Source organism: Numida meleagris, chromosome 12 (assembly GCF_002078875.1).
Source record: "Numida meleagris isolate 19003 breed g44 Domestic line chromosome 12, NumMel1.0, whole genome shotgun sequence".
Taxonomy (NCBI): Eukaryota; Metazoa; Chordata; class Aves; order Galliformes; family Numididae; genus Numida; species Numida meleagris.
In genome coordinates this window covers 13578897-13600005 of record NC_034420.1, presented here as the reverse complement: position 1 = coordinate 13600005, position 21109 = coordinate 13578897, and the positions used below count along the sequence as shown (strand labels likewise).

General features: G+C 44.5%; 1 protein-coding gene across 3 annotated transcripts in view; it reads right to left on the bottom strand.

Annotated features, from left to right (window-relative positions):
- Window positions 1-21109, bottom strand: part of RASGEF1C (RasGEF domain family member 1C) — a 75488-nt gene that overhangs the window by 13595 nt on the left and 40784 nt on the right. For all 3 annotated transcript variants that reach the window (XM_021410174.1, XM_021410175.1, XM_021410176.1), the window contains 9 exons: window positions 17756-17938; window positions 16118-16240; window positions 13456-13593; window positions 8101-8313; window positions 5064-5138; window positions 1831-1923; window positions 1020-1122; window positions 836-915; window positions 273-368 (listed from right to left, as the gene is read on the bottom strand). In XM_021410174.1, coding sequence (XP_021265849.1) covers window positions 273-368; window positions 836-915; window positions 1020-1122; window positions 1831-1923; window positions 5064-5138; window positions 8101-8313; window positions 13456-13593; window positions 16118-16240; window positions 17756-17938 — 1104 coding nt within the window. The remainder of the gene's footprint in view (window positions 1-272; window positions 369-835; window positions 916-1019; window positions 1123-1830; window positions 1924-5063; window positions 5139-8100; window positions 8314-13455; window positions 13594-16117; window positions 16241-17755; window positions 17939-21109) is intronic.

Here is a 21109-nt window from a genome sequence, read left to right as displayed (position 1 = left end):
TTTCAAGAGGTACAGAGATGCTTGCAACAGCCATCCATTCTACGTGTTCTGCCTGCCCTAGCTTCCCAACAGCAGGTCCACAAAAGCCCTGCGATCCATTTCAAACCCCTTTCAGCTGCAGATTTACATTTCCAGTTGCATTTAGCAGTGCACAAGCCTTGCACTGGTGCCCCGTGGAAGAGAGGACAGCAATGCATCGAGTGTTTCCGTCACGCTCTCAGTAGCAATGCACACCATTGGTTTGGAGGTACATGAGATGTGGTCGCACCTACCTTCTCCCTATTGCTGTGTGCAGTGAGGGACCTGTGAGCAGCCCCCCGCAATGCTGTTCTGTAGTTATAGAAGTTACCAGTAGGATCCATCTGGTGCTAGACATACAAAAGACAACACATTGGTTAGAAAGCAGCCTGGGTCCTCCGAAGACAGCTTTACCCTTAGTTGTACCAAAACTTGAACAGAGCCACGCCTACATCTTCAAAAATCCACACACACACAAAAGCCCACAAACCACGAGCAAACAACACTGGCATCAGCATGAGAACCGCTGCTTGTATATCAGCCCATTCTCCCCAAGCCACTCTTCATTTCCTTTTAGTTTTTGAATACTTTTTTGCATGTAACAGTCAAGTGCTCTGCTTCCCCTCTCCTACACACCAGCAGCTTCACTTTCCTCATTATCCCTTGGCAACTTCAGCCAGAATCCAACCCTCTGCCTGTGAAATGCATCTACAAACATCACATACTTGGATAACAATGTGAAAATTCACAAACAAACATACAAAAAAACCCACCACGACCACCAATTCAAGCAGCACGTCTTTATTTATTTACTTACTTCAAGAATGAAAAATTTGGCTGTTTTTACTTTTGACCAAGTCTTCTTTAACCTGGAAACAGGACTCATGTTCATTCCAGCTGTGAGGGAGAAAGAAGAAAAGAGAAGCCACAGATGAGAGTCAGGCTTCCCCTTTTCTTTTTGCTACGGCCAGCAGAGACATCTGGTTAGGAGCTGTACTTACAAATGATTGCCATCAGTGAATTAAAATTCCCTATGTTAAAGCACTCTCGGGCAACATCAATGAAGAATTCAATGACTTGTGCTCGCTGTTTCTTTTTTGCAGGCTGTAAATGAAAACAAACAAATATTTGTAATAAGCATACATAGAACTGGAGGGCAGACCAGGCCGAGTGATACCTTGTGTTCTAAATCCACATTTTAATTGGACTGGAATCACCCCACCTTCCCAAAGATCTTCAGATGGCAATGCTTTCCAATCACAGGCCACGTAGGATGTCTACCCCATTACTATTCCTCCCTTCAAAGGAGAAAACATTCACTTCATTTTGATGGGGCCAAGTTAACTAGACCCAGGTCTACCAAGTTTAAAAATGCAACAAAACAATAACAACAACAAACACAGCTCCAGTAATGGGCAGCAGGACAAAGAACTATGCAATGGGAATCTACATGCACAACAGAGCTTCAGGATGACAGATAACAAATATTGCTCCACTAGAATCTTTTCCAGCAGAAACCTCACAGGATAATTCAAGGCACTTTTTCCTCTTTTCCTCCCTGCAGGGTTCATTATTCCACACTGTGCTCCTACTACATCAATAGAACAGTGTATCCCCCGTGTGTTGCCAGCTCTGTTTGGTAATATGTTTGTCATTTATCAGGTTGCTCCTGTGAATGCAGCATTACTAAAACTTACTGTCAGTTGCTTAGCTAGGTCATAAGAAATAAATCCCCAGGTTTGCTTATCAGTGTACCACCTCAAACCGGTACCACAAGCACGTGGTAAAAGGTGCCACATACTTCCCACTTACCATGCAAATTTCTGTTGCTACGAGGTAGCAGAGCCTATTGAACCATTTCACATAGGCCTCAAGGTTACTGGTCTTCTGGTCACTGAAACAAGGCTGGGGAGAAAAAAAAAGAATGCAGAAAGACATGTAACTGCCGTTCAGTTAGCTGTCTGATGGTAAAATACCTGTTACACAAAGGTAATCACTCGGCCATATCTCTCGCATGTACAGAGAAGACTGTGAATTAGCACAAGAAAAAAGCAAAAGAAAAAATAGTTCTAGTTGCTTCTCTATGGGAAAACATATTTCCCTTTACTCTCTTGAGTATTCAGGATAATAGGCTGTTGAGTGCCCCAGCTCTGTCTTGCTGGCTGCTCTGGAACAGGCTGCTTACACACAAGGGAGACTTCATCAGTAAGAATCATTGCAAAGAAGCACATTTTTTACTTCTTATATGAAACTTCACATAAATTCCCACAGCTGACACAGGTGGTGGGAGCAGATACTTGGCCGAACTCCTTCAGTTACTCTGACATCCACAGATAGTTTGAGTGGAGTGACACGGCACTTCACACAGCCTGAAGACATTGGTGGGCATCATAAGAACTCAACTCCTTTCTCCAGCCCTAGATTCTGAGACTCTCCATCTAGGACACGCTGCTCTCCAGAGTTCACATGATTTATGCGAACATTCAATAACATCCACTAGAGGGTATTAGAGAATACCAGATTTTTGTACTGTTAAGATGATCATCTCCCAAAGCTGCCAGAAATACATGCTGCTAAGAAGAAAACTACAATGCACAAACACAGATCCATGAACGTCAACGGAACTGCCCATGTTATGTCAGTTAAGTGCCTAAAACCTGGGTCTTAAGGTTACATTAAGATACCTTACATTAAGATTCTTTGAATTAAGGTAATTCAAAGACAGAACATTATCTCCCTGCGATTCTGTATGCAGGCACATTTAGAAAGAGAAATCACAGAACCACGGTATTCGGAGGCCAATCTGAAGCAGGACGTTCCTAGCCATTTTATGGGAAGACTATATGTACGATAAATAAATAAATATATCGAAGCATCTCAAAAGTAAACATTGGCAAGCACCATGTGAATGTCAAACTACAAGAAATCCCAAAGCAGCCCCACTCTACCCATAGCAGTTACTTTTCTTGCACCCTGTGGTATTTTTTGTTCTCTGCTACTGCGGAAAAAGTACACAAAACCTAGGTTTTGTTCTGAACATGGTATTTCCATCACAGCACTGCTGTTCTGCACCACAGCATAAGAACCACAGCTAATGCTACACAACTTGGGTAAAACGTGCACATTTAATGTTGAAACAGATTGCCTTTTAAAGGTTAAGCTTTATAAATGGCAACAACATTTAGCACCTCCCTAGCATCTTCCATCTGCAGCTCTCAAAGTGCTTGATAAACATTCATAAATGAAACCTTTCAAAGCCTTCATGCAGGAATGATGTTTAAAATGATCTCCACCTAGAGGGAATGACCAGAGCCAAAGGCCCGTGGTTAACACGGTGCTTGCCATGGGCCAGGTAGATACCTGTCACTCTATGTAAGGTCTGTGCTGCTGTGCACTATGCTCTGCCAGGTCTCACACAGTCTCTCAGCTATAATTTCCCATGGTACAGAGGATCTTCCAAGCCATTGCTGGGACCTCTGCTCACCCCAGGGACAGCGTGCAGACAAGCTGCAGTCTACCTCTGCTTTCACCAGCTTGCTGACCTTTAGCCCACTAATTCTTTAGTGTCATGTCTTGTGCGAAAATGTTAAGCCAATTTCTGCTGTACTAAGTAGAGCCTATTTCATCATAGAATGATGTTATGTGGAGGAAGACATTGCCTGGAACTTAGAAGGCAATGCAGTGATGCAGCCCTGCTTTGACATTTGTTCTCCACTTTCCATTCAAATCCTTCCTGTCCACCTCTGCAGATGTTTCTTCATGTTTCTCTTCATATCTTGGTATTATTCTGTTCTGCTGCTACATTTGAAATTCTATACAAAGCTACAGCCATTGTGCCTCCTTCAGCTTATTGCAGAACATTTCCTTCTTCCTCTTAGCATCCCTTTCCCTGCTTGGATTTATGTAGTTTGACTTCATTCACTGCTGCCTCCCTCCTATTCTTCCAAAATTTACTCTGATTCAGAGCCCTCATTTGGTCTCTTTCATTTTACTTCATAACAGAGATGATGACTTCCTGAGATACTTGTTCATTTTTCAATCTCGTCCCTTACGTTCACAGCAGGTTGCTAAAGTCTCAGCTCTGGCTGCCTTGATATTTCACATTTCTGACGCACCTTTGTCAGGCAGGGGTTCTTTCCTAAAGGATGTGACCAATGTTCAGAATACCTGAGACACCAGCTCTGCCCACTCCCCTCTCCCTGAAACGAACTGCAGAATCTCCATAACTCCAATGCGAGAAGCAGAAAGCCCAGGGTTGCACATTTTGTCTGTCTGCGTTTCCCTCCCTTCACCACTACACGTTATTTTGGTGCTCTTTGAGAAACACTTTAAAAAGTAGACTTCCTCTACCTAATGATGCAATTTTGCCATTGATATATGATCTCAGTGGGAGCCCTTGTGTGGTTCTGAGGAAGAATTTTCCATCCTCTTTCTTTTTTGTCAGCATATGAAATACCAGACTCTTGCTCTCCAGCTGGAATTCTCTTTCCTTACTGAAGCACTCATTGAAATGCTGCTTCAAACTCCACTGGAACCAGTGGAAAGACTCCAACTGGCTTCCAAGAACTCTGGATGAAGCCCTGATCAGACACTTCATTCCCTGCAGTGCTCCGGGGTAAAAGCTATTGTGTGTAGAGAGAAAAGAATGTTGATTCATGACGCAGTGACTCATTACTGTGGTGTCTGGGCACACGCAGTGGCCATTACATCATGTCCAGAGTCCTTAAGCCTTTAACATTAGGAACAGATATTCCCAGGTTCTGCGCAGCTACAAGCCATCTGCCCTGGCCAAAAAAGGTGAAGAGGAAAAGCCAAAGGCCAGAACCTCAGTATGTAGGCCAGTGTCTGGCTGGGACACACTCTCACCATGAAGGAATGGCTATGACCTGCCAGCTAGAGCTCCACCAGCAGGTCCATCCTCGCTGAGAGAATGCAGCTCTGCCAGCTGGCCTGCCCTAGTGATGCCCCAGGCTTGCTCTCATGGATCCTATCACATCAGTTCATCAGTTACTGTAGGAGACATTTTGTATGTGGACAGAGCATACCTTGGTGCCATCCAGAGGGTCCTTGTGTACGAATGCCTGCACAAACTCCTCAGGTCCGATGTGACTTAGCCTTTCCTGATAGAGGGACAAAAAAAGAGAGACAGGAAGAAATAAGAAAGCACTCCAGGATGTCTGTTGTTTCTCTTTGTAAAACATACTCATTATCGTTAAGTCCTGAATGGCATTGTTGAACTTGTAGACAGCCAACTAGCACGAGATGTTAACACTGATATGAACTGATATTTTGGTAGAAAGAAGAAAATAGAGTATGCCTTGTTACTGAGAAGTCACAGTAAGAGCTCCCTTCACTGTTCGGAGAGAAAGGTGCTGATGCACGAGGCCTCACCTGGCAGCCAGCAAGACCTTAGTTCTGTGCTTGGACCTGCCACAGACCTACTGCAGCCCAGCATTTCTCAATGGCTGCGTTTCCCAGTTGTTCAAATGGCAGAAATACTGTGCTCTGGTAACCATAGCAATCTGTTGTCAGCTGCACGGTGCTCTGACCCTGCCTCCCTACCCAGCAAAGCTCAGGTGATGCCCTGGGGGGCTGGCTCTGTGCCACTGGCGAAGGCAGGCATGGGGCATGCGTGTGCTCATATTACAGTCATTGCTTACACTGGGATTGTCTCAGGCATTACCCAAAACAAGAGTGAATAAAGCACCCAGATCTCTCCTAGTAAAGAACTGTCCATCTCCACCAGATCCTGAACAAATGTGGCAGTTTCAGTCAGACCGGCAGCCACTGTTCGGAAAGGAGGAGTTCCATTCCTCTGCATCAGGACGAAAAGACCACAGCAGGCACTGTGGACTAAAAAAATACGCTGTCACTCATGATCCTGCCTCTATGGGAACTCCCTTTGGTTCCCCAGAGGGTCCACCTTGCTGACACAAGAGGAAGTGAATGACATTGTTTTGTGGAAGGTTTATTCAGCACTGGCAGTGACAGACTCAGAGGAGCCAAGCAGCTGTCAGTGCTTCTGAAATGTATTGCCAGGGCAGGTGTGCTGGGGTGTTACAGTCGGTGTATGCTGACTGCTAACAGAGCTGTGCCACTGCCAATGGGAACTCAGCTATTTCTCCGAGATTTGGTAACTATCATATTGATTAACCTAAAAGGTACTGAGAAAAATATGTGAAATAAGATGTGGTGTTTTACAGCAGTCACAATTAATTATAACAGCTGCCATTGAGCCCATTCAGCCTATGTCTTAATGAACTAGGCTCTCAGGGCCATGTTTTCAAATATGCTCCTTAATTCCCTTTGACTTCTGCTTCTGCCCATTAGCACAATTCTGCGCAGGCTATGAAAACGAGACAGAAGATCACTTACATTGTCTACAAAAGGAAGAATCCAGCAGCAGTGACTGAGCTAGAGATGGGCAGCTCAGCCCATAACTGCACAACAGCCCGGAGTCAGCAGATGGGGGCTGGTTTCCTTGATATCCCCGCCTGGCACCTTTCTCTTGAGCAATTTAATTCCCCTTTGTACACTTCTTTCTCCAACCCATTACTGTATAGTCTCCAAAATGCTTTGGTATGAACGCTGAGTCATTAGAATGATCCCTAGGTTACCAGATATCAAAGGCAGTATTTTTAATGACACAGGAAATATGTCCCTTCTTATTTGATATTCCCTTTAACATGCTTATTAGGAAAATGTTTTCAGTAGGTTGTAGGTCACACAAAGTACTTCAGTAGAGATATTTTGGAATTCATATAGCCTAATCTTAGGACACTCAAGTAGCATTAAAATCAGTGGTAGTTTTACATAAGTGAAAATGTTATGGCTGTTCTTGGGGTATTGCTCTTCTCCTCTCACCATGCCACTGGTACCTGTAAAGGGCTCTTACATACAAATTACTGTTACTAAATAAAGAAATACTTCCAGGAAACAAACAAGCATCTGACAGTTTCAGTGTATTTAGAGTACCAGATGCAGTAAGTGAAAGTAGGGAGCAATGATTAAAGTGGTACGAAAATCTCTGGCTGTATCAGTTTTAAAAGTGTAATCTGAATATAGGGAATCCTTGGAGGACGCTTGTATTGTAGAGGAAAGGAAAAGCAAGAAAAATACTCCAGGCAAAAGGTCTTGTACTTTCTGGCTTAAACCATACAAAGCTAAGAGAGCAAAAGCTGTGTGTTCTGAAAACTAACCCAGGTAAGAAGATACTCTGATATTAGGGGTTTCTGAGCTATTCTACTTCTTCATAAATACAATATGAGCTACTTTCAGAATCCCCAAAGTTAACTCCACAATATTCCCTCCAAACCACAATCCATTTCATGGTTAATTTTTCCAGCTTTCTTCTCTAGAATGAACGATGTCCACAGGAGGGCAGGCCGTAGGGAGCCGTTAGAATATCAGAAGATCTGCAGATGGCAGCAATAACGTTTGTGATCTTCTGTGAACATCCGTGGAGGACCCAAACCTGGCAGAAAGGTGTGCAACACAACACCCTGGCAAAGATATTAGTACTGCAATTGGTGCATTTATGCCCAAAGTCTGCTGGTGAATGGACTGCAGTCCAAGGAAGGAAACAGCAGGACTTTGTTTGGGAGTGGGGAGCATTCCTGGTGTTTGCACACCCTTGTATGTCCCTGCTCAAAGGGAAGAAAGAAAAACACTGGAGGCAGCTCAGCTGCTTTATGTATCTGTGGGAATGAATTTGAGTTAAAATTTCTTCCCAATGAACAAATGGGCTAATGATCAGCTATTTCAATAGCACCTTCAGGTTTTATAGCTCAGAGTACCTTACAGAAGCCTTCTTCACCTTCCTGGAACAAAGACTCATATTTAATGACAAAGCAAGCTGAAAAGGTAAAGTGACGTGCCCCAAGATGCACAGGAACACTGGTAACTTCTCGCTTCTGAAGCATCTCTTAACCTTTCAGACCCTGCCTCCTACTGCAGTGCTGATACAGCAATGCGATGTGCTGCAGCAGTGCAGACGCTTCTTGGTTGTGTCTGGAATACTTAGCAGCTGATGGCTTCAAATAATATCTCTGACTGCAAAACTTGGAAACCATTCCCACGTACCAGCTCCACGTGTGTCAGCTGCTGAGCCAGAGTGTAAGGGTCACTGCAGACGCTCAGGATTTCTCTCTGAATTGACGGAGGTTTACTTTTAAAGGCAACCAGCTTATCAGAGACAGCAGCATTGATCTTGACAATCCCTTCTTGCCCGTGGCTGAGGGTGGCGAGCTTCTGATTCAGGGTCTGCAAAAGCTGATTCATCTTTTTCCAGTAGGCCTGGAGAGACAGGGAGAGAAAGAAACGTAAACCACCCACAGAACTTGATGAAGGTATGTTTTTGTGCTGCATTTTACCTTCTGTAAAGTATTCCTAAGCCAGCAACAGGTTATCATTTTATTTTCAACATGCCTATTTCAGAACAATCAGTTGGCTTAATTACAGTTCTGTGCTCCAGACCACAGAAACAGACTGCAGTCTGGAGAAGAGGCAAGCAGGACTGGTGGGCTGGGCTGGCACTAATACTCGCTTATTCCTGCCAACACCAGTGCTGCAGGGATCAGAGGAGATGGAATGCTACAACATGAGTTATTCCAGCTTTCCGGAGCAGAGCAGCATTTGGTATCCATCCTTTATGTCAGTGACACGTTGCCTGAGAACTCTACCTGTTAATAGTTCCTAGTCAACTCTTATTTATTGAGAATAAGAAGTCTTTTAAAGCTTTTCTCTCTCCCTTTTTTAGCTGACAGCAGCTGAAGCACACTGTTACTTTTTACCCAGTTGGAGTGGCTTTGAGTATTTAATATCCAAACTGTTAATTGCCAGTGAAAGATGCTCATAAGATATTCCAGGCACAGCCATGCGCTCAGCAGGATGATCATTACTAAGTTGTGCAGGTTCCTTTCAGAGCTGGAGCAGCTCTTTGCAGGAAAAGAGCAGAGCTGCTGGCCATGGAGGATGGGTAGATAAAAATGCTTTCAACTCCTCATGACTGACAGATGCAGACATCATAAAACAGAGAACTGGTGGACGGGCTCTGAAAACAAGGATTAATTGGAAAAGTCCTTGGGCTAAAACTTCACACGGAGCACAGGTGTACCGTACTGAGGTGTTCCTCGACAGCGAGGCCTTGTGGGCTTTCCCAGCCAAAGAAGCATCAGGCATGGGTATGACAGCTCAATTTCAGAGAGCAGTCACTTGGGAAAACAGCTTCCAGGCTGGCCTACTATCAGCTCCAATCCCAGCACAAAGATACAGAGTGGGAGATACTCTGGCTGCTCATAAGTGGGATAACTCCTCGCTCTTCATCCGAGCAGATTTCAGTAACGTCAAGTTGCCAGTAACATCAGTTTGTAATATGCCAGTGTGAAACCAGAGCTGGCATGGAGCCTTCTTCTGCTACATCTGTACTGTACAGCAGATGTACACCCTGGCACTCTCTATGCAGTTCTTATCATCGCATCAGGGACCTGGCTGGAGTCTGCTGTCTCGTGAAGGCCAACACACACCTGTGTCACAGCACAAGCCGCACGCAGCCCCGTGCGTGCTTGGGAATGGTTTAGGAACAGCCTGTGTCTTCTCCAGGCTTTTGTAGGTGGTAGGTAGTCTTCAGCTTTAGCTGAGGTCAGTATTCTTGTCTACGTAGCATCCCACCTGCATGCTGGAAGTAGCGAAGAATAACATGCTTCCACAAACCCTGTTTCCATTACAAGTCTGAGGCTGGAAACCCTCGGAACATTACAAGCGCTTCAACATTTGATGCAATGTTTTGCTATGTTCTTACAGCTCTTCCAGCAGAAGTTTTCACATTACTGAGGTATCTTTCAGTTCACCCAAGGAAGATGTTCTCTTGAGCCAGGCTGGAGCACGGGCCAGAGAAGCAGTATGTAGTCATGTTACCTTGTAAAACAGAGTCATAAGTCCAAATGAAGCAATGACCTAGAAGGTGGGAGGGACTTGTCTTGGAGAACATCAACACAAGTTTCAAAATCACAGAGCAGGAGTGGAAATGAAGTGAGGAAGATGTAGAAACAAGTCACTGAAATAATTTTGTAGAAAATAAGAATTGTTCTTTCAGTTCCTAATATATACTGGCTCCAAGGAAAACAGACCACTGGTCTTCTTCATGCAACTCCTCACCCAAACAGATGGCCGCATTTTTGATCTACAAAAGCCATCCCAGACCCAAACTACTGAATACCATCTAAATACTTCTCCAGTTTACATCCCGGTGCGTTTGCAAAACTCAGCACAGCTTATCAAGTCCTATGAGTAGAATGCTATTCTCAGTGGAAACTCAAATAAGGAAATATTTTGGCATTTTGTGAACATATTTTGTAAACATCGAAATTGATTGGGGGGCTGCTAAAGTAAAATTTTCTGCAGAATATAATGCATTTGGCTAAAACACTTCCAGCTGAAAACCCAGTTCTCTTTCAAAAATGAGTTTGGATAAGAAATCTTTGCCCATCAAATTCTTCACTGATTGGATGAAAAGCCAAAAAGCAGAATTGTTTGAAAGACACTCATATTTAGTGAGTCTTTCAATAAACAGTCATCAAGAGATCTACTTTCATCTAGTTTCATAGGGAATATGGCACAAAAAGAGAGAGATAGACAACAGTAAACAATGGTCTGAGTAACCCAACCAGATAACAGAATGAAATGAGAGACAGACAATGGACATGGAAAAAATAATTCATAGAACAGAGTTCTTGAAGAGACTCACCTAGAAACCTTGCTGTGTGTTGGGGGAGAAAAAATTAATCCTGCTTTTGCTCTTTTAAAAGCATTTCCTGCTTTCTTTAAACTACGTTCACTAATTGAAAACAATATTGTTCATTGCCTTCAGTGTGCTGATAATTACCTTGCCACAAAGTGACTCCCCATTGCACAGGAGCTGCATGCTGGACTCTATCATCTATTTCACCGTGTTGCCACATTAACAGTCAAAAGAAGCGTATTTCTGTTTAATATTAAAAGCAAATGTTTCATTCTTAACTGGGAAAGTTTCTCTGAAGACGGCAGGCATCAGCAGGTGGCTTAGGAGCTCAAATTTTAATTAAAATTTCTAACTCTAAATGCAAATCACAGCACTTACCAAGAAATGCTTCTCAGCATGGACACCTTTATAAGCGCATCACAGAGCCTTTGGAAAGTGGACTCTACAAAGGACAGAAGCATACACTGCAGGGGAAAATCCTGCATTAACCTACATGGACTAGATGACCTCACAAATCTTTCAATCTTTAATTTCTGCTATCCACAATGGGAACAACTTTTTTGCAAACAACTAATGGGCATGACCACTCTTTCGTGCTGCTCCTTAACAAAAAAAAAAAAAAAAGAAATTTATATCTGCAGGATATGAGCTGTTCCTTAAATTAATTATTGATTTTGCTCAGGCATAATCACTTGCAATTATAGTTCCTAGCAGTATTTGTAAAACAATGATTTGAAGCTAGTCCAGCGAGAGATCCCCCAGAGCACCCACAAACATCAGTGTGCAGCTATGCACCCTCCAGAGCAAAGGTGTGCAGCAGTGGGCCAAGTTAGGCAAATAAAGGCCCACTTTGTATGCAGAAGGCTGAGCTTCACCATTTATAGCTCTCTTCCAGGGCAGCAACTTAACGTGAACCAGCTGCCTTTAAAATGGTTTTCTCTCCACCCATAAAGCCCCTGCTGAGTACCCTATCAGCTGCTTCCCTCTTTTCAGTAGACATGACTTGGGTACGTCTGTACAGCTTTCTCTCACTTCAGATGCTGATGTTCCCTTTTTGGTGGTTGGCTGGAGCAAGCTCATTACCAGGCAGAATTTCGACTGCTCTCATCAACGAAGCTGAGGTCACCGTGGCCCATTCTGGCAGCCTATTTTGTTTCCTTCACCTCCAGTGAAGCACCACACAGCTTCCCTTTCCCACTCCTTGGTCCCTGCAGGACAGTCAGCAGAGCCACGCCAGCCTACAGCCACCCAGAGCTGCCAGCCATGATGCCAGCCCGGCCCAAGAGCAGCTGTTTCCATTTCTCTCATGTTTCATGTGGGTAGGAGGATTCAATTTCCTTTTCATTACGCTGCAACTCTGCTAATTCCTTCTTTCGACCCTCTCTCTTTTGACCTTATGGGTGCTCTGCTTTTTGTTATACTGAATTGCATACATCTGTGTCCTGAAGCCAGGCCTTGGTGCAGCCCATGGAACTGAGTTCCCATGGTTAACCTAGAAGTAATTAGAGACTCTCTATGTGCTGTTTGCTCTTATCCTGGTTATTTTCATGGACTTCGTGGTACTTTTAATGTTTCTGAATTAATCTATGGGTTTCACCCACCTGAGTTTACAAGCAGGTCTCCCAGATGTTCTGTTCCCCCCTGTCCTGCTCCACCACACACACAGCTCGTTTATTTGAATACCAAGACCTACCATCTAAACTGAGTTTCTGCCCAGAGGGCCACACACTGCTGTCTTCTGCCACTTCTATGCTACCAGAGAAGTTACATGTCCATAAATACGTATTTTTTTTAAAGGTAGGAACCGTCCCTTGCTATCTCAAGACATCAACAAAACAGACTGGATTCAACAGGAGCTGTCTTGGCCCATAGATCACATGGACTTTGATGGGGATCCCAGTGGCACTCGTCTGCTGTTCTGTGTCTGTCTACCTGCTGTCTGGGTGCCAGCTTTACAACATCAACCAGCTCAAGCACAGCGCCTGTGAACTCTCTCACAAAGGACAGGAACACGTAGTCCAAACCCGTTTCATTCACTAATGAAAAAATGACAAAACGCAAAGATTGTTTCAGTAGTTACCAGACTGAAGGCATGAAAGGTAAAAAACGGAAAAAACACCCCTTGGTGATTCCAATTTCACAGCCACTCATTTTCTTAGGGATAGAAAGTCTCTGTCAGGTGCCTTCAAGCAAACAATAATCTCTTCTAGCTCTACAACATCACTTGATGACTGGATGCTTCTTCCTCTCCTCATGCCCTATATCAAACACCCCGAAGTGCTCCCTCAGCCATTGCTTGTGCAGGGTGGTTGCTCTCAAGTCATGATACTTCATTCTTCTTCTAGACCATAACGTGGAAGAACACGTTGCTGTTGCTGTTTGTATTCCAGCCACACTTTCTGTCTATGCTATGTCTCAGATCTTCTATCTTTAAGGTGGGAACAGTGTTCTTTTAGAAAGCAAGGTGCAGTAGGTGAGTTCTATTGATCACTCTGATGTGTCCCCATGTCACTACCACAAGAGAGACATGGTTTTCAGGGAAGCTACTACAGGTTTTAACCATTAGAGGAGAACAAAACTGTAAGAGTTCCTAGGCAGATTTCCCAGAGAAAGTGGAAAACATCAGGAGAAAAAGGAAAAACCAAGTGGGAAACTGAAGTTAGCACTTTCACACAATGCCCCAAGTCAGACATCCTCACCTCATCGCACGGGGCTATCCTGTGAATCATGTCTTTCAGATGGCCGATCATCCGCTCTTCCTGAAAGTCATACGGGAATGTTTCTGTCCACTCCGTCAGCAACTGTAAGATTTTGGGTCCAAATTTTCTGATCCGTGCCTGAAATGGAAACCAGAATAATGCACACGGATTGAAACGCGGTTACTCCTTGAAGTCCCAGTAAATATGTATCTTTCTGAATGTGAGGCCAGATTTTTGAAGAAGGCACTTACAGTTGCACCTACAAAATCTGAACACGTGCAAACAAATAGTGTAGTGCACAAATGACACATTTTGGCATGCAAAGATAGCAGTACGTAGATGCATACACAACTATCTGTTTTACATGCAGATTGTGGTAGGCTGGACATTTTGTTGGTGCAACCTTTGTACCTTTTTTAAAAACAACAGGCTTTCCTGATTATTCGAACCATGTGTGAACCATTTTTGAACTTACAACCCTCCTATGCTTTCACCCTCTCTTAAAAAAAAATAACAAAACTGACTGTAATTTATTTCTTGACCAACAAAGTGGTGAGTCTTTTGCTCCTTTTCTTTCTGTCTGGATGAGAAAAAACCACTCAGTGACCAGTGGCAGATGTAACATGAGGAAGAATAGATGGACACACCAGCACTTCATCAGCTTTACCTGAACTACTGATAACATTGCTCTTCTCCTACATGAGCTTAAGGTCATGATAAGACAAGGACACTCACTCACATAACACACAGCTGGTGCCCACTTTGCTTTTGGTGTGTTTTATCTGAGGACGCAGCAGCAAGAATAGTCAGGATGATACAGGGCAAGAAGGGAAATGTGGGGCACAGCACAATTGGTGCCTTAGTATTATCTCAACAGACAGCCAGTGCAGCTGCTTCCAAAGCTTTCATCCTCTGTTATCCAAGAACAAGGGAAAAGGAAATTGCGTTAAACAAGAAACTGCATTCTTATTTACAGAAAACACAGACCAAAACAAACAGCCTTCTTCTGCATCCTACGTACTGTAGCTAAAGTGTACCCTGTAATCAGGGAAAATTATACTCTTGAGTCTCTGCTTTTCAACCAAGGTGGTTGAAATGCGTATTTCAGCTTTCCACCAACAACAGGTTTCAATGAACCACATGTCTAAAAATAACTGCTGTCAGCTAGCATTAAGCTCACTCTCAAAGACCAGCAGGTGGCTGCTAAAGGGAAAGCTTTATTGGAAGCTGCAAAGGTCTGGGGAGACATTTGCTCCAGCTGTACAAACTGCTATTCTGAACTGAAGGAGAGGACGTTGTGCAAGTCACAGGACGTGGCTCAGGGGATGGGAGGTCACTTCTGTGCAAAGTTTTGAAGTCAGGCCCACTCCCAATAACATAAAATCAGCTGTGTCCCACCACCTGCACATTAGTGCACGGATGTCCAAAATGTACATTCACTTTAGGCAGGCTGGGAGTTCTTCATAATGCTTCTAATTTCTTGAAATGAGCAGCAAAACTTTGGAACGCTCACATTTTCATTCTCCTACATTTGCATCCTGGTATGGCATCAGAGAACAGAATCCATCACACCTCAAAAAAAAAAAACTCTTGGATGCTGCACCTCAGACAGATAGTTCTAACTCACACTGTACATGCAGCCTACACGCCAGACTTCCGTGTAGCCTGGCTGGTTGTACTGTGTAGTGAAGGCAGAGATCCTGTTACTCATGCAAACAGCTCTATGGGTGAAAACAAGCACACGTGTTCAGATATTGGTGAAGGAGCATTCTGATGTCATTGTGTTTCAAAGCTGGGAATGCCGATCCTGAGAATCATTCCAGAATTTTAGTTTCTTCTTTGGACAATTACAACTGATGCACGTTCTTCTCCCCTCCACTGCACTCAAGATGCAGCTCCTGTTCCAAGTATTGTACTGGAGAGGTCTTTGTCAATGCACTGAGGAGAGCTCAGGTGGAATCTGCCACTGAATGGGATCCAGTGGCACCCATCTGCACCACAGTGCCTGTGGGACTGCCAGAGGATGCACATCTGTGATTGTACGCTGTACCAGTCTGCACAGTCACTTGGGCAAAGCAGGAGAAGCTGTGACACACTAACAGCTTGGATTTGCTCATTCTGTTAGCTTGTCACAGCCTCACTACTGCTTCAGCTCGTTCCTGGCGTGCCAGACAGCGCCGCTCTGCAGCATGGCCGTGCAGACAACCTGTCAGTGAGGGGTTAGTGGGTAGCTGCATGCTGTTATGTGGCGTTTGTAGTGACAGGTAAGGCCAAGGGGAACTGTTACGTTCTGTACCAGAAGCAAGAAAGAGAAAGGACAGACACATTAAGTAAAAATGGGAGAGAGAGTGTGCTGACATCTGCAACTGACAGTGTGTGAGGATTACGTCCTACCTCCTTGCAACCCGCAGGCTTCATCAAAGCCTTAAAGAAGTTAAGAAGGAAAGTCACCTGGGAAGACTGAGATGGGGGAAAGGGAAATTAGAAGAAGATCTGAAGTGACTGGTGCCTGGAGCGCTGCTCTTGGACATGGGTACTCAGATGCCTCAATGTCAGGATCACAGCAACAACCATCGTTATAAGAAAGTTTCATTCTATTCAGAGGGAGGCAAAACCACACACCAGATTACCAGACTCCGCCTGTTGAAGATGATGAACTAACCTTGTCCAGCACAGGGTCGTCCAGTCGCTGCTGCTCAATGCACTTGTGACAAACACGGGACAAAAGCTCGTGGGGTTCAATGAAGAGTCTGGAACTCAGCAGGAATGTAAAGATATAGGCTTTCTGTGGGAGAAAAACAAGCAGACCTACTATAAGCCAGACACTCGGTGGTCGTATTACCACTGGAACAGATAGGACAGAGCTGAGTGTCCAAAAGGCAAAAGGATTCCTGGCCCTTAAAATGGAACTGGTTACAACGGGTGCAGGAAGCAGGAGCATCTCCTGCCTCCATAACAAAGCTGGCCCAGGTGCTGGAGACAGCACCACCAGGAATGCACAGATACCAGTGAAGACTGAGTGTGTAGAATCAGGCACCCCTGTGCTGTACTGGGTGTGAGCTCAGAAACCTTGGGATAAATCACATCCTGCTTCTGCCCTGAAGTCTCACCCTCCCTCCCTTAGGGAACCCTGCATTTATTCCGCTAACTCCCCAGCATTTCTATCAGCCAAACTACGGCACATGCAGTCTCCCATCTGAAAGCTGAGGGGAGCAGGCCTGTTGGATAAATCCTTGGACTATTTAAAGTATTCCTGCAGTGAAATTAAAATACATGCATGAATCTTCAGTCATCTGCTTCCCATCCCCTCCTGGTGCCTGGATTATCTTCTTTCCCCCAGACCTAGCCATGCTCCTGAGCAGCGGGTGTAATATTTCATATCACACATTGCTTAATGAAAATCTCACAGCCTAATCTGCCCATTACCTATTTTACTGCCTTTCTGTTCTCTTATAATTAACATGCTTCTTTATTACTTATTTTTAGCTGATCAGAAATTGAGCTGTGGGTAATTTAAAACATGCTGTCTGCTCTGCATTGATAACTTTAGTAGACCTCTAAACTGCCTAGAAGTCAATGCTACTCTGGTGCTTTGAAATACAAGCCGTTCCATGGAGACATATTAGCACTTGAAAGTCTTCCAGTAAAACTCTGTTCTGAATTCCACTGAGTATGTGCAGAATGTGGTGAAGCCAATGGCTTTCAGGACCATAAACCTGCTTCCAGTATAGATCCTCACATCACTGGTGAAGAAACACTGAGTATTCAGTGACAGAGTGAGGATTAGGATCTGCGTCCTGTTGTCCAGTGACTGCAAAGTCATTGTGAGCACGAGCATAACCCCAGGTACGCTATGAACCATCAGAAGCAGCGTTTCTGTTGTCACTGAGAAAATGCTTTGTATCTGTAGTGACACATGGACGACTTGAACAGCCACTGAAATTCAGCTAACTGAATGCCAGCTCAGACTTGAATTTTTTTTGCTTCAGCCTTCATCTAACCCTCCCTGGGATGCACTGCTGCTTTTGAAGTTCTCCTGCTGATAAATCACTAATTCATTGTCACCGTGGATTTTTTTTTTCCCCTCTGTTCTCTTATTTAAAGGTAGCATCAACTTTGGGATCTACTTTTTCATGGAAACAAATCCAGAATGGTGAAACAGCATTTAATGCAGTGCATTAATTTACCCAGCTTTTAAATAACCCTTCTTAATTCAAAATCAAACACATTTTCACTTTTGCATAAAGCACTATCTCAATTCATCAAAATTAAACTGTTTATTATACTGTGAATTGCTTACCTCAGGGTAGTAATCAGTGGTAGGTATGAGATGCTGGATTAGAGCATCCAGAGATGCTGAGGTAAGGTTTCCATCCTGGAAGATAAGTCCTCCTTGTTCATCTTCTTTAGAAGTATGTAGATGAGGGCTGAAGCTACATGGGGTAAACATACTGGTAGAACTCAGCGTTTGGGGCATGCCTTCCTGCAACAGAGAGAAGCTCATGTCAGGCAATGATCCATCAGATTCACAGCCACAGCTGTATTCTGGTTGTTTTGAAAATCAGAAGCCACTAACGAGAGTTTCCTGTTTGCAAAATTAACATCATCCCTTCATTAAATCTTCTTTTAGAGTTGTCATTAGTGGATCACACCTGTGGTGGGAAGTACAGAGGAAAATGGGCCGTTTTGGTTTATACCTTTAGTACAGAAGATGATGGTGGCTGCTCTGGGCTGTCACTCCAGTCAAGAGCTCTATGCCAACTCCTCTTTCTGCCACCAGCCCCAGCCAGCCCCACACAGGAGAGATGGGACACTTGGGACTTGGATTTGGGAGGTTCTCAAGGAGAGCAGAGCTGAGCTGCTGGTTCAATCCTCTGCCCCTTTGGGAATGAGGTAGGGAGGAGTTAGGGTGAGAGAGGGAGAGAAAAGGGCTGCCACTGCAGGACAGCCATCAGCGTGGGCGAGGGGCAGCAGCAGGAGCAGACTTCAAGAGGAGGAGGGTGGAAAAATGGAAAGAGTTGGAGGGGGCAGAGAACGTGCGAGCTGATCAAGAGATTAAAGGGCAAAGAAAAGAGAAATGAGGAAAAGGGAGAAGGCAGACACCTACACTGTTTTTGGAGCCTGAAGTTAGTCAGTCCTAGATCTATACTTAGGTACTAAATATATGCTTCAGAAAGATCCTGCGCATTCATCGACATCACGAGAGCTACAGAATCCTCAGCACCTTTTCAAAGGAGGCCAGGCAAGCTCTGAGCACGCAGCCCACTTCAAGCTCCCCATATTTCAGTTCCTCAGCTTGTATTCTGGACTCTATCTCAGTTCCATGGCTTACAATCAGCTTTAGGTATTCCCTCTGTTGAGCAAAGCTGTTTTTTTTTTTTTTGAGATGGTGTGGAGGGAGGACAGATGTCACCCTGAGGGCTTGAAAGCATCTCCAGTTGTTCCCAGAATGCCCCCTCAGAAGCTGCTCCGCTCTCAAGTAGAGGCTGAGCATGGGACGGGGACTGGGGAAAGGACAGTGCACACTCACTCCCAGGTCAGCAGATGCATCATCCAGAACAAGGGTCTTCGAACACACAAACCCTCTGTGGCCTGACAGTTTGCTTGGGCCTGAGGAGAAGGGCAGCGTGGCTGCAAGCCAGGCAGGGTGAGAAACTGGGAGATGCTGGGAGCTGTGGCAGCACTGTGGGAAGTCGGGCTGTGCAGGCAAAACTTGGGTGACTTCATGCTCCCAAGGAGCATCTTCTGCAGGCTGGGAGCACGGGCTGCCTCCGGGCTTTGCAACCATGCAAACAGAAACCAAAATGTCAAAACCAACCAATTCCTGCCTCGACTGAAAAGCAAAACAGATCTCAGGGATTTTAGCTTAAAGATCAGAATATCTACATGTCCCTCCAGCTAGAATGGAAGTTGAAGTGTTTAGTTTTAATAAACATGCAGATGTGCCAGTAAATAAGGCTTTGAGAACAAGCAATTGCTGCTTTCTGTACACATCTCAGACTTCGTGTAGTAAATGGCAAAGACTGCCAAACCCCATTTGTTACTTCTAACACGCGCTATGTTACATCTTGTTTCTATGGCAATAATCCCAACAAAGATTACGCGTCCATACAGATCAAGAAATAAATCTCATGGACATATTGCTGTCGAGATGAGGGAAAGAAGAAGTTAGAACAGCTGTGAACTTACAGGACACATCCAGGCTTCGGTGTAAAACAGAACTCAGTGATTTATTCTGTGCAATCCCTCACTGTCAGCACCATTTTGTATTATCAAATCAAAATGCGTCTAAACAGGATATTGCCTGAACTTTTGCATCTCATTACACGAGAGATCTTGCTGAAATACATGGTAATACTTCCTAAAAAAAGTTACGCTTTTTTTTTTTTTAACTGAATAAAACCAGCTGTACACATGTTGCTGAGACATCCTTCTTGGGTATTGTCAAGAAATTAAGTTTGGCTTTATACCATGGAGTTCCTGGTCTAATCCATGGTTTTCAGGCGAGGCCAGTGTCAGATCTGTTTCAATCTGAGCTGCTGCCTGGCTGCCACCTCACTTGCCACTGCAGGGAGTGACACTTCTGCCATCAGTGACTTCCATTTGTAGCAGACCTGAAGGTTTTAATGTCATGGCATTTTCCACACCGGTGGGTTTGGAAGGAGCAGAGGTGCCCTCCTAACAGCACACAGGCTCTACTGGCAGTGACAGTGGCAGTGAAATACTACGTGTGCCTTGGAGGACTGTTCTGAAAATTGGTGCTCTGGAGGGAGCACTGCTGGGGGGGTCTTAGTGAAGGGCATAGCTCCACACGCTGCCATGCAAAATGACTGCTGGCACAGCTGGCTGCACACGTACAGCATTCAAACCAAGCCTGTGCTCTACAAGAATGAGACCTGCAGCTGTGAAAACCACCTCCAAACTGGTTTAAAGAGCAAGTAAAAAAAACCCAAAACAATACTCCCCCAGAAAGGAATGGAACGTGCTTCTGGGATGAGTTTCCATGCTACAGAAGCCCCTGGCTGGGAGAAGGCAGGATGTGTAACTCCTTCCTTGCCTACAGAAAAACAAGATTACAGAACGGAAAAGAAAGCAGGCTGGGCCCTGCACAAAGGGAATGCAATACGTAGAACAGATTTTGCCTTTATTTTACCAAAAAGCCAATGACCACCCGCAGCGGCACAGTGATACCAGTAACTCCAGCTCCATGCGGGTGATGCTGAGAAGGAACGAGCACCTCAGTTCCCTGGTTGCCTGTAGGGGCACTTTGCAACACAGCGTCCTCGTCACTGCCCCTGATGCTGGAGCTGTGTTTGGCCAAGGAGGCTCTGGTCAGGAAATGCTGCAGCTCAGGGATAACTTGTTCAGCTGTGGCTTTTTTGGATAACAGAAGCTGGGTTTGCTGGCAGCGATCCTACCCGCTGCAAGGGAAATGCACTTCTGTGGTGTCATGGTAATAGCTGAAATGGGGAATCTTCTTTTGCATTTTTATTGCCTTCTGCTCTCTTCTGCTGTTCTTCTTTCCCACCGTTCATTATCCTTAGCTTTTACTGGCTATTACAAAGTGCTTTTCCTTCACATTCTTATCAATATATACCACACTTTCTTAAGATTGAAAATAATAATAATGGTAGTATATTACTTTATAATCTTT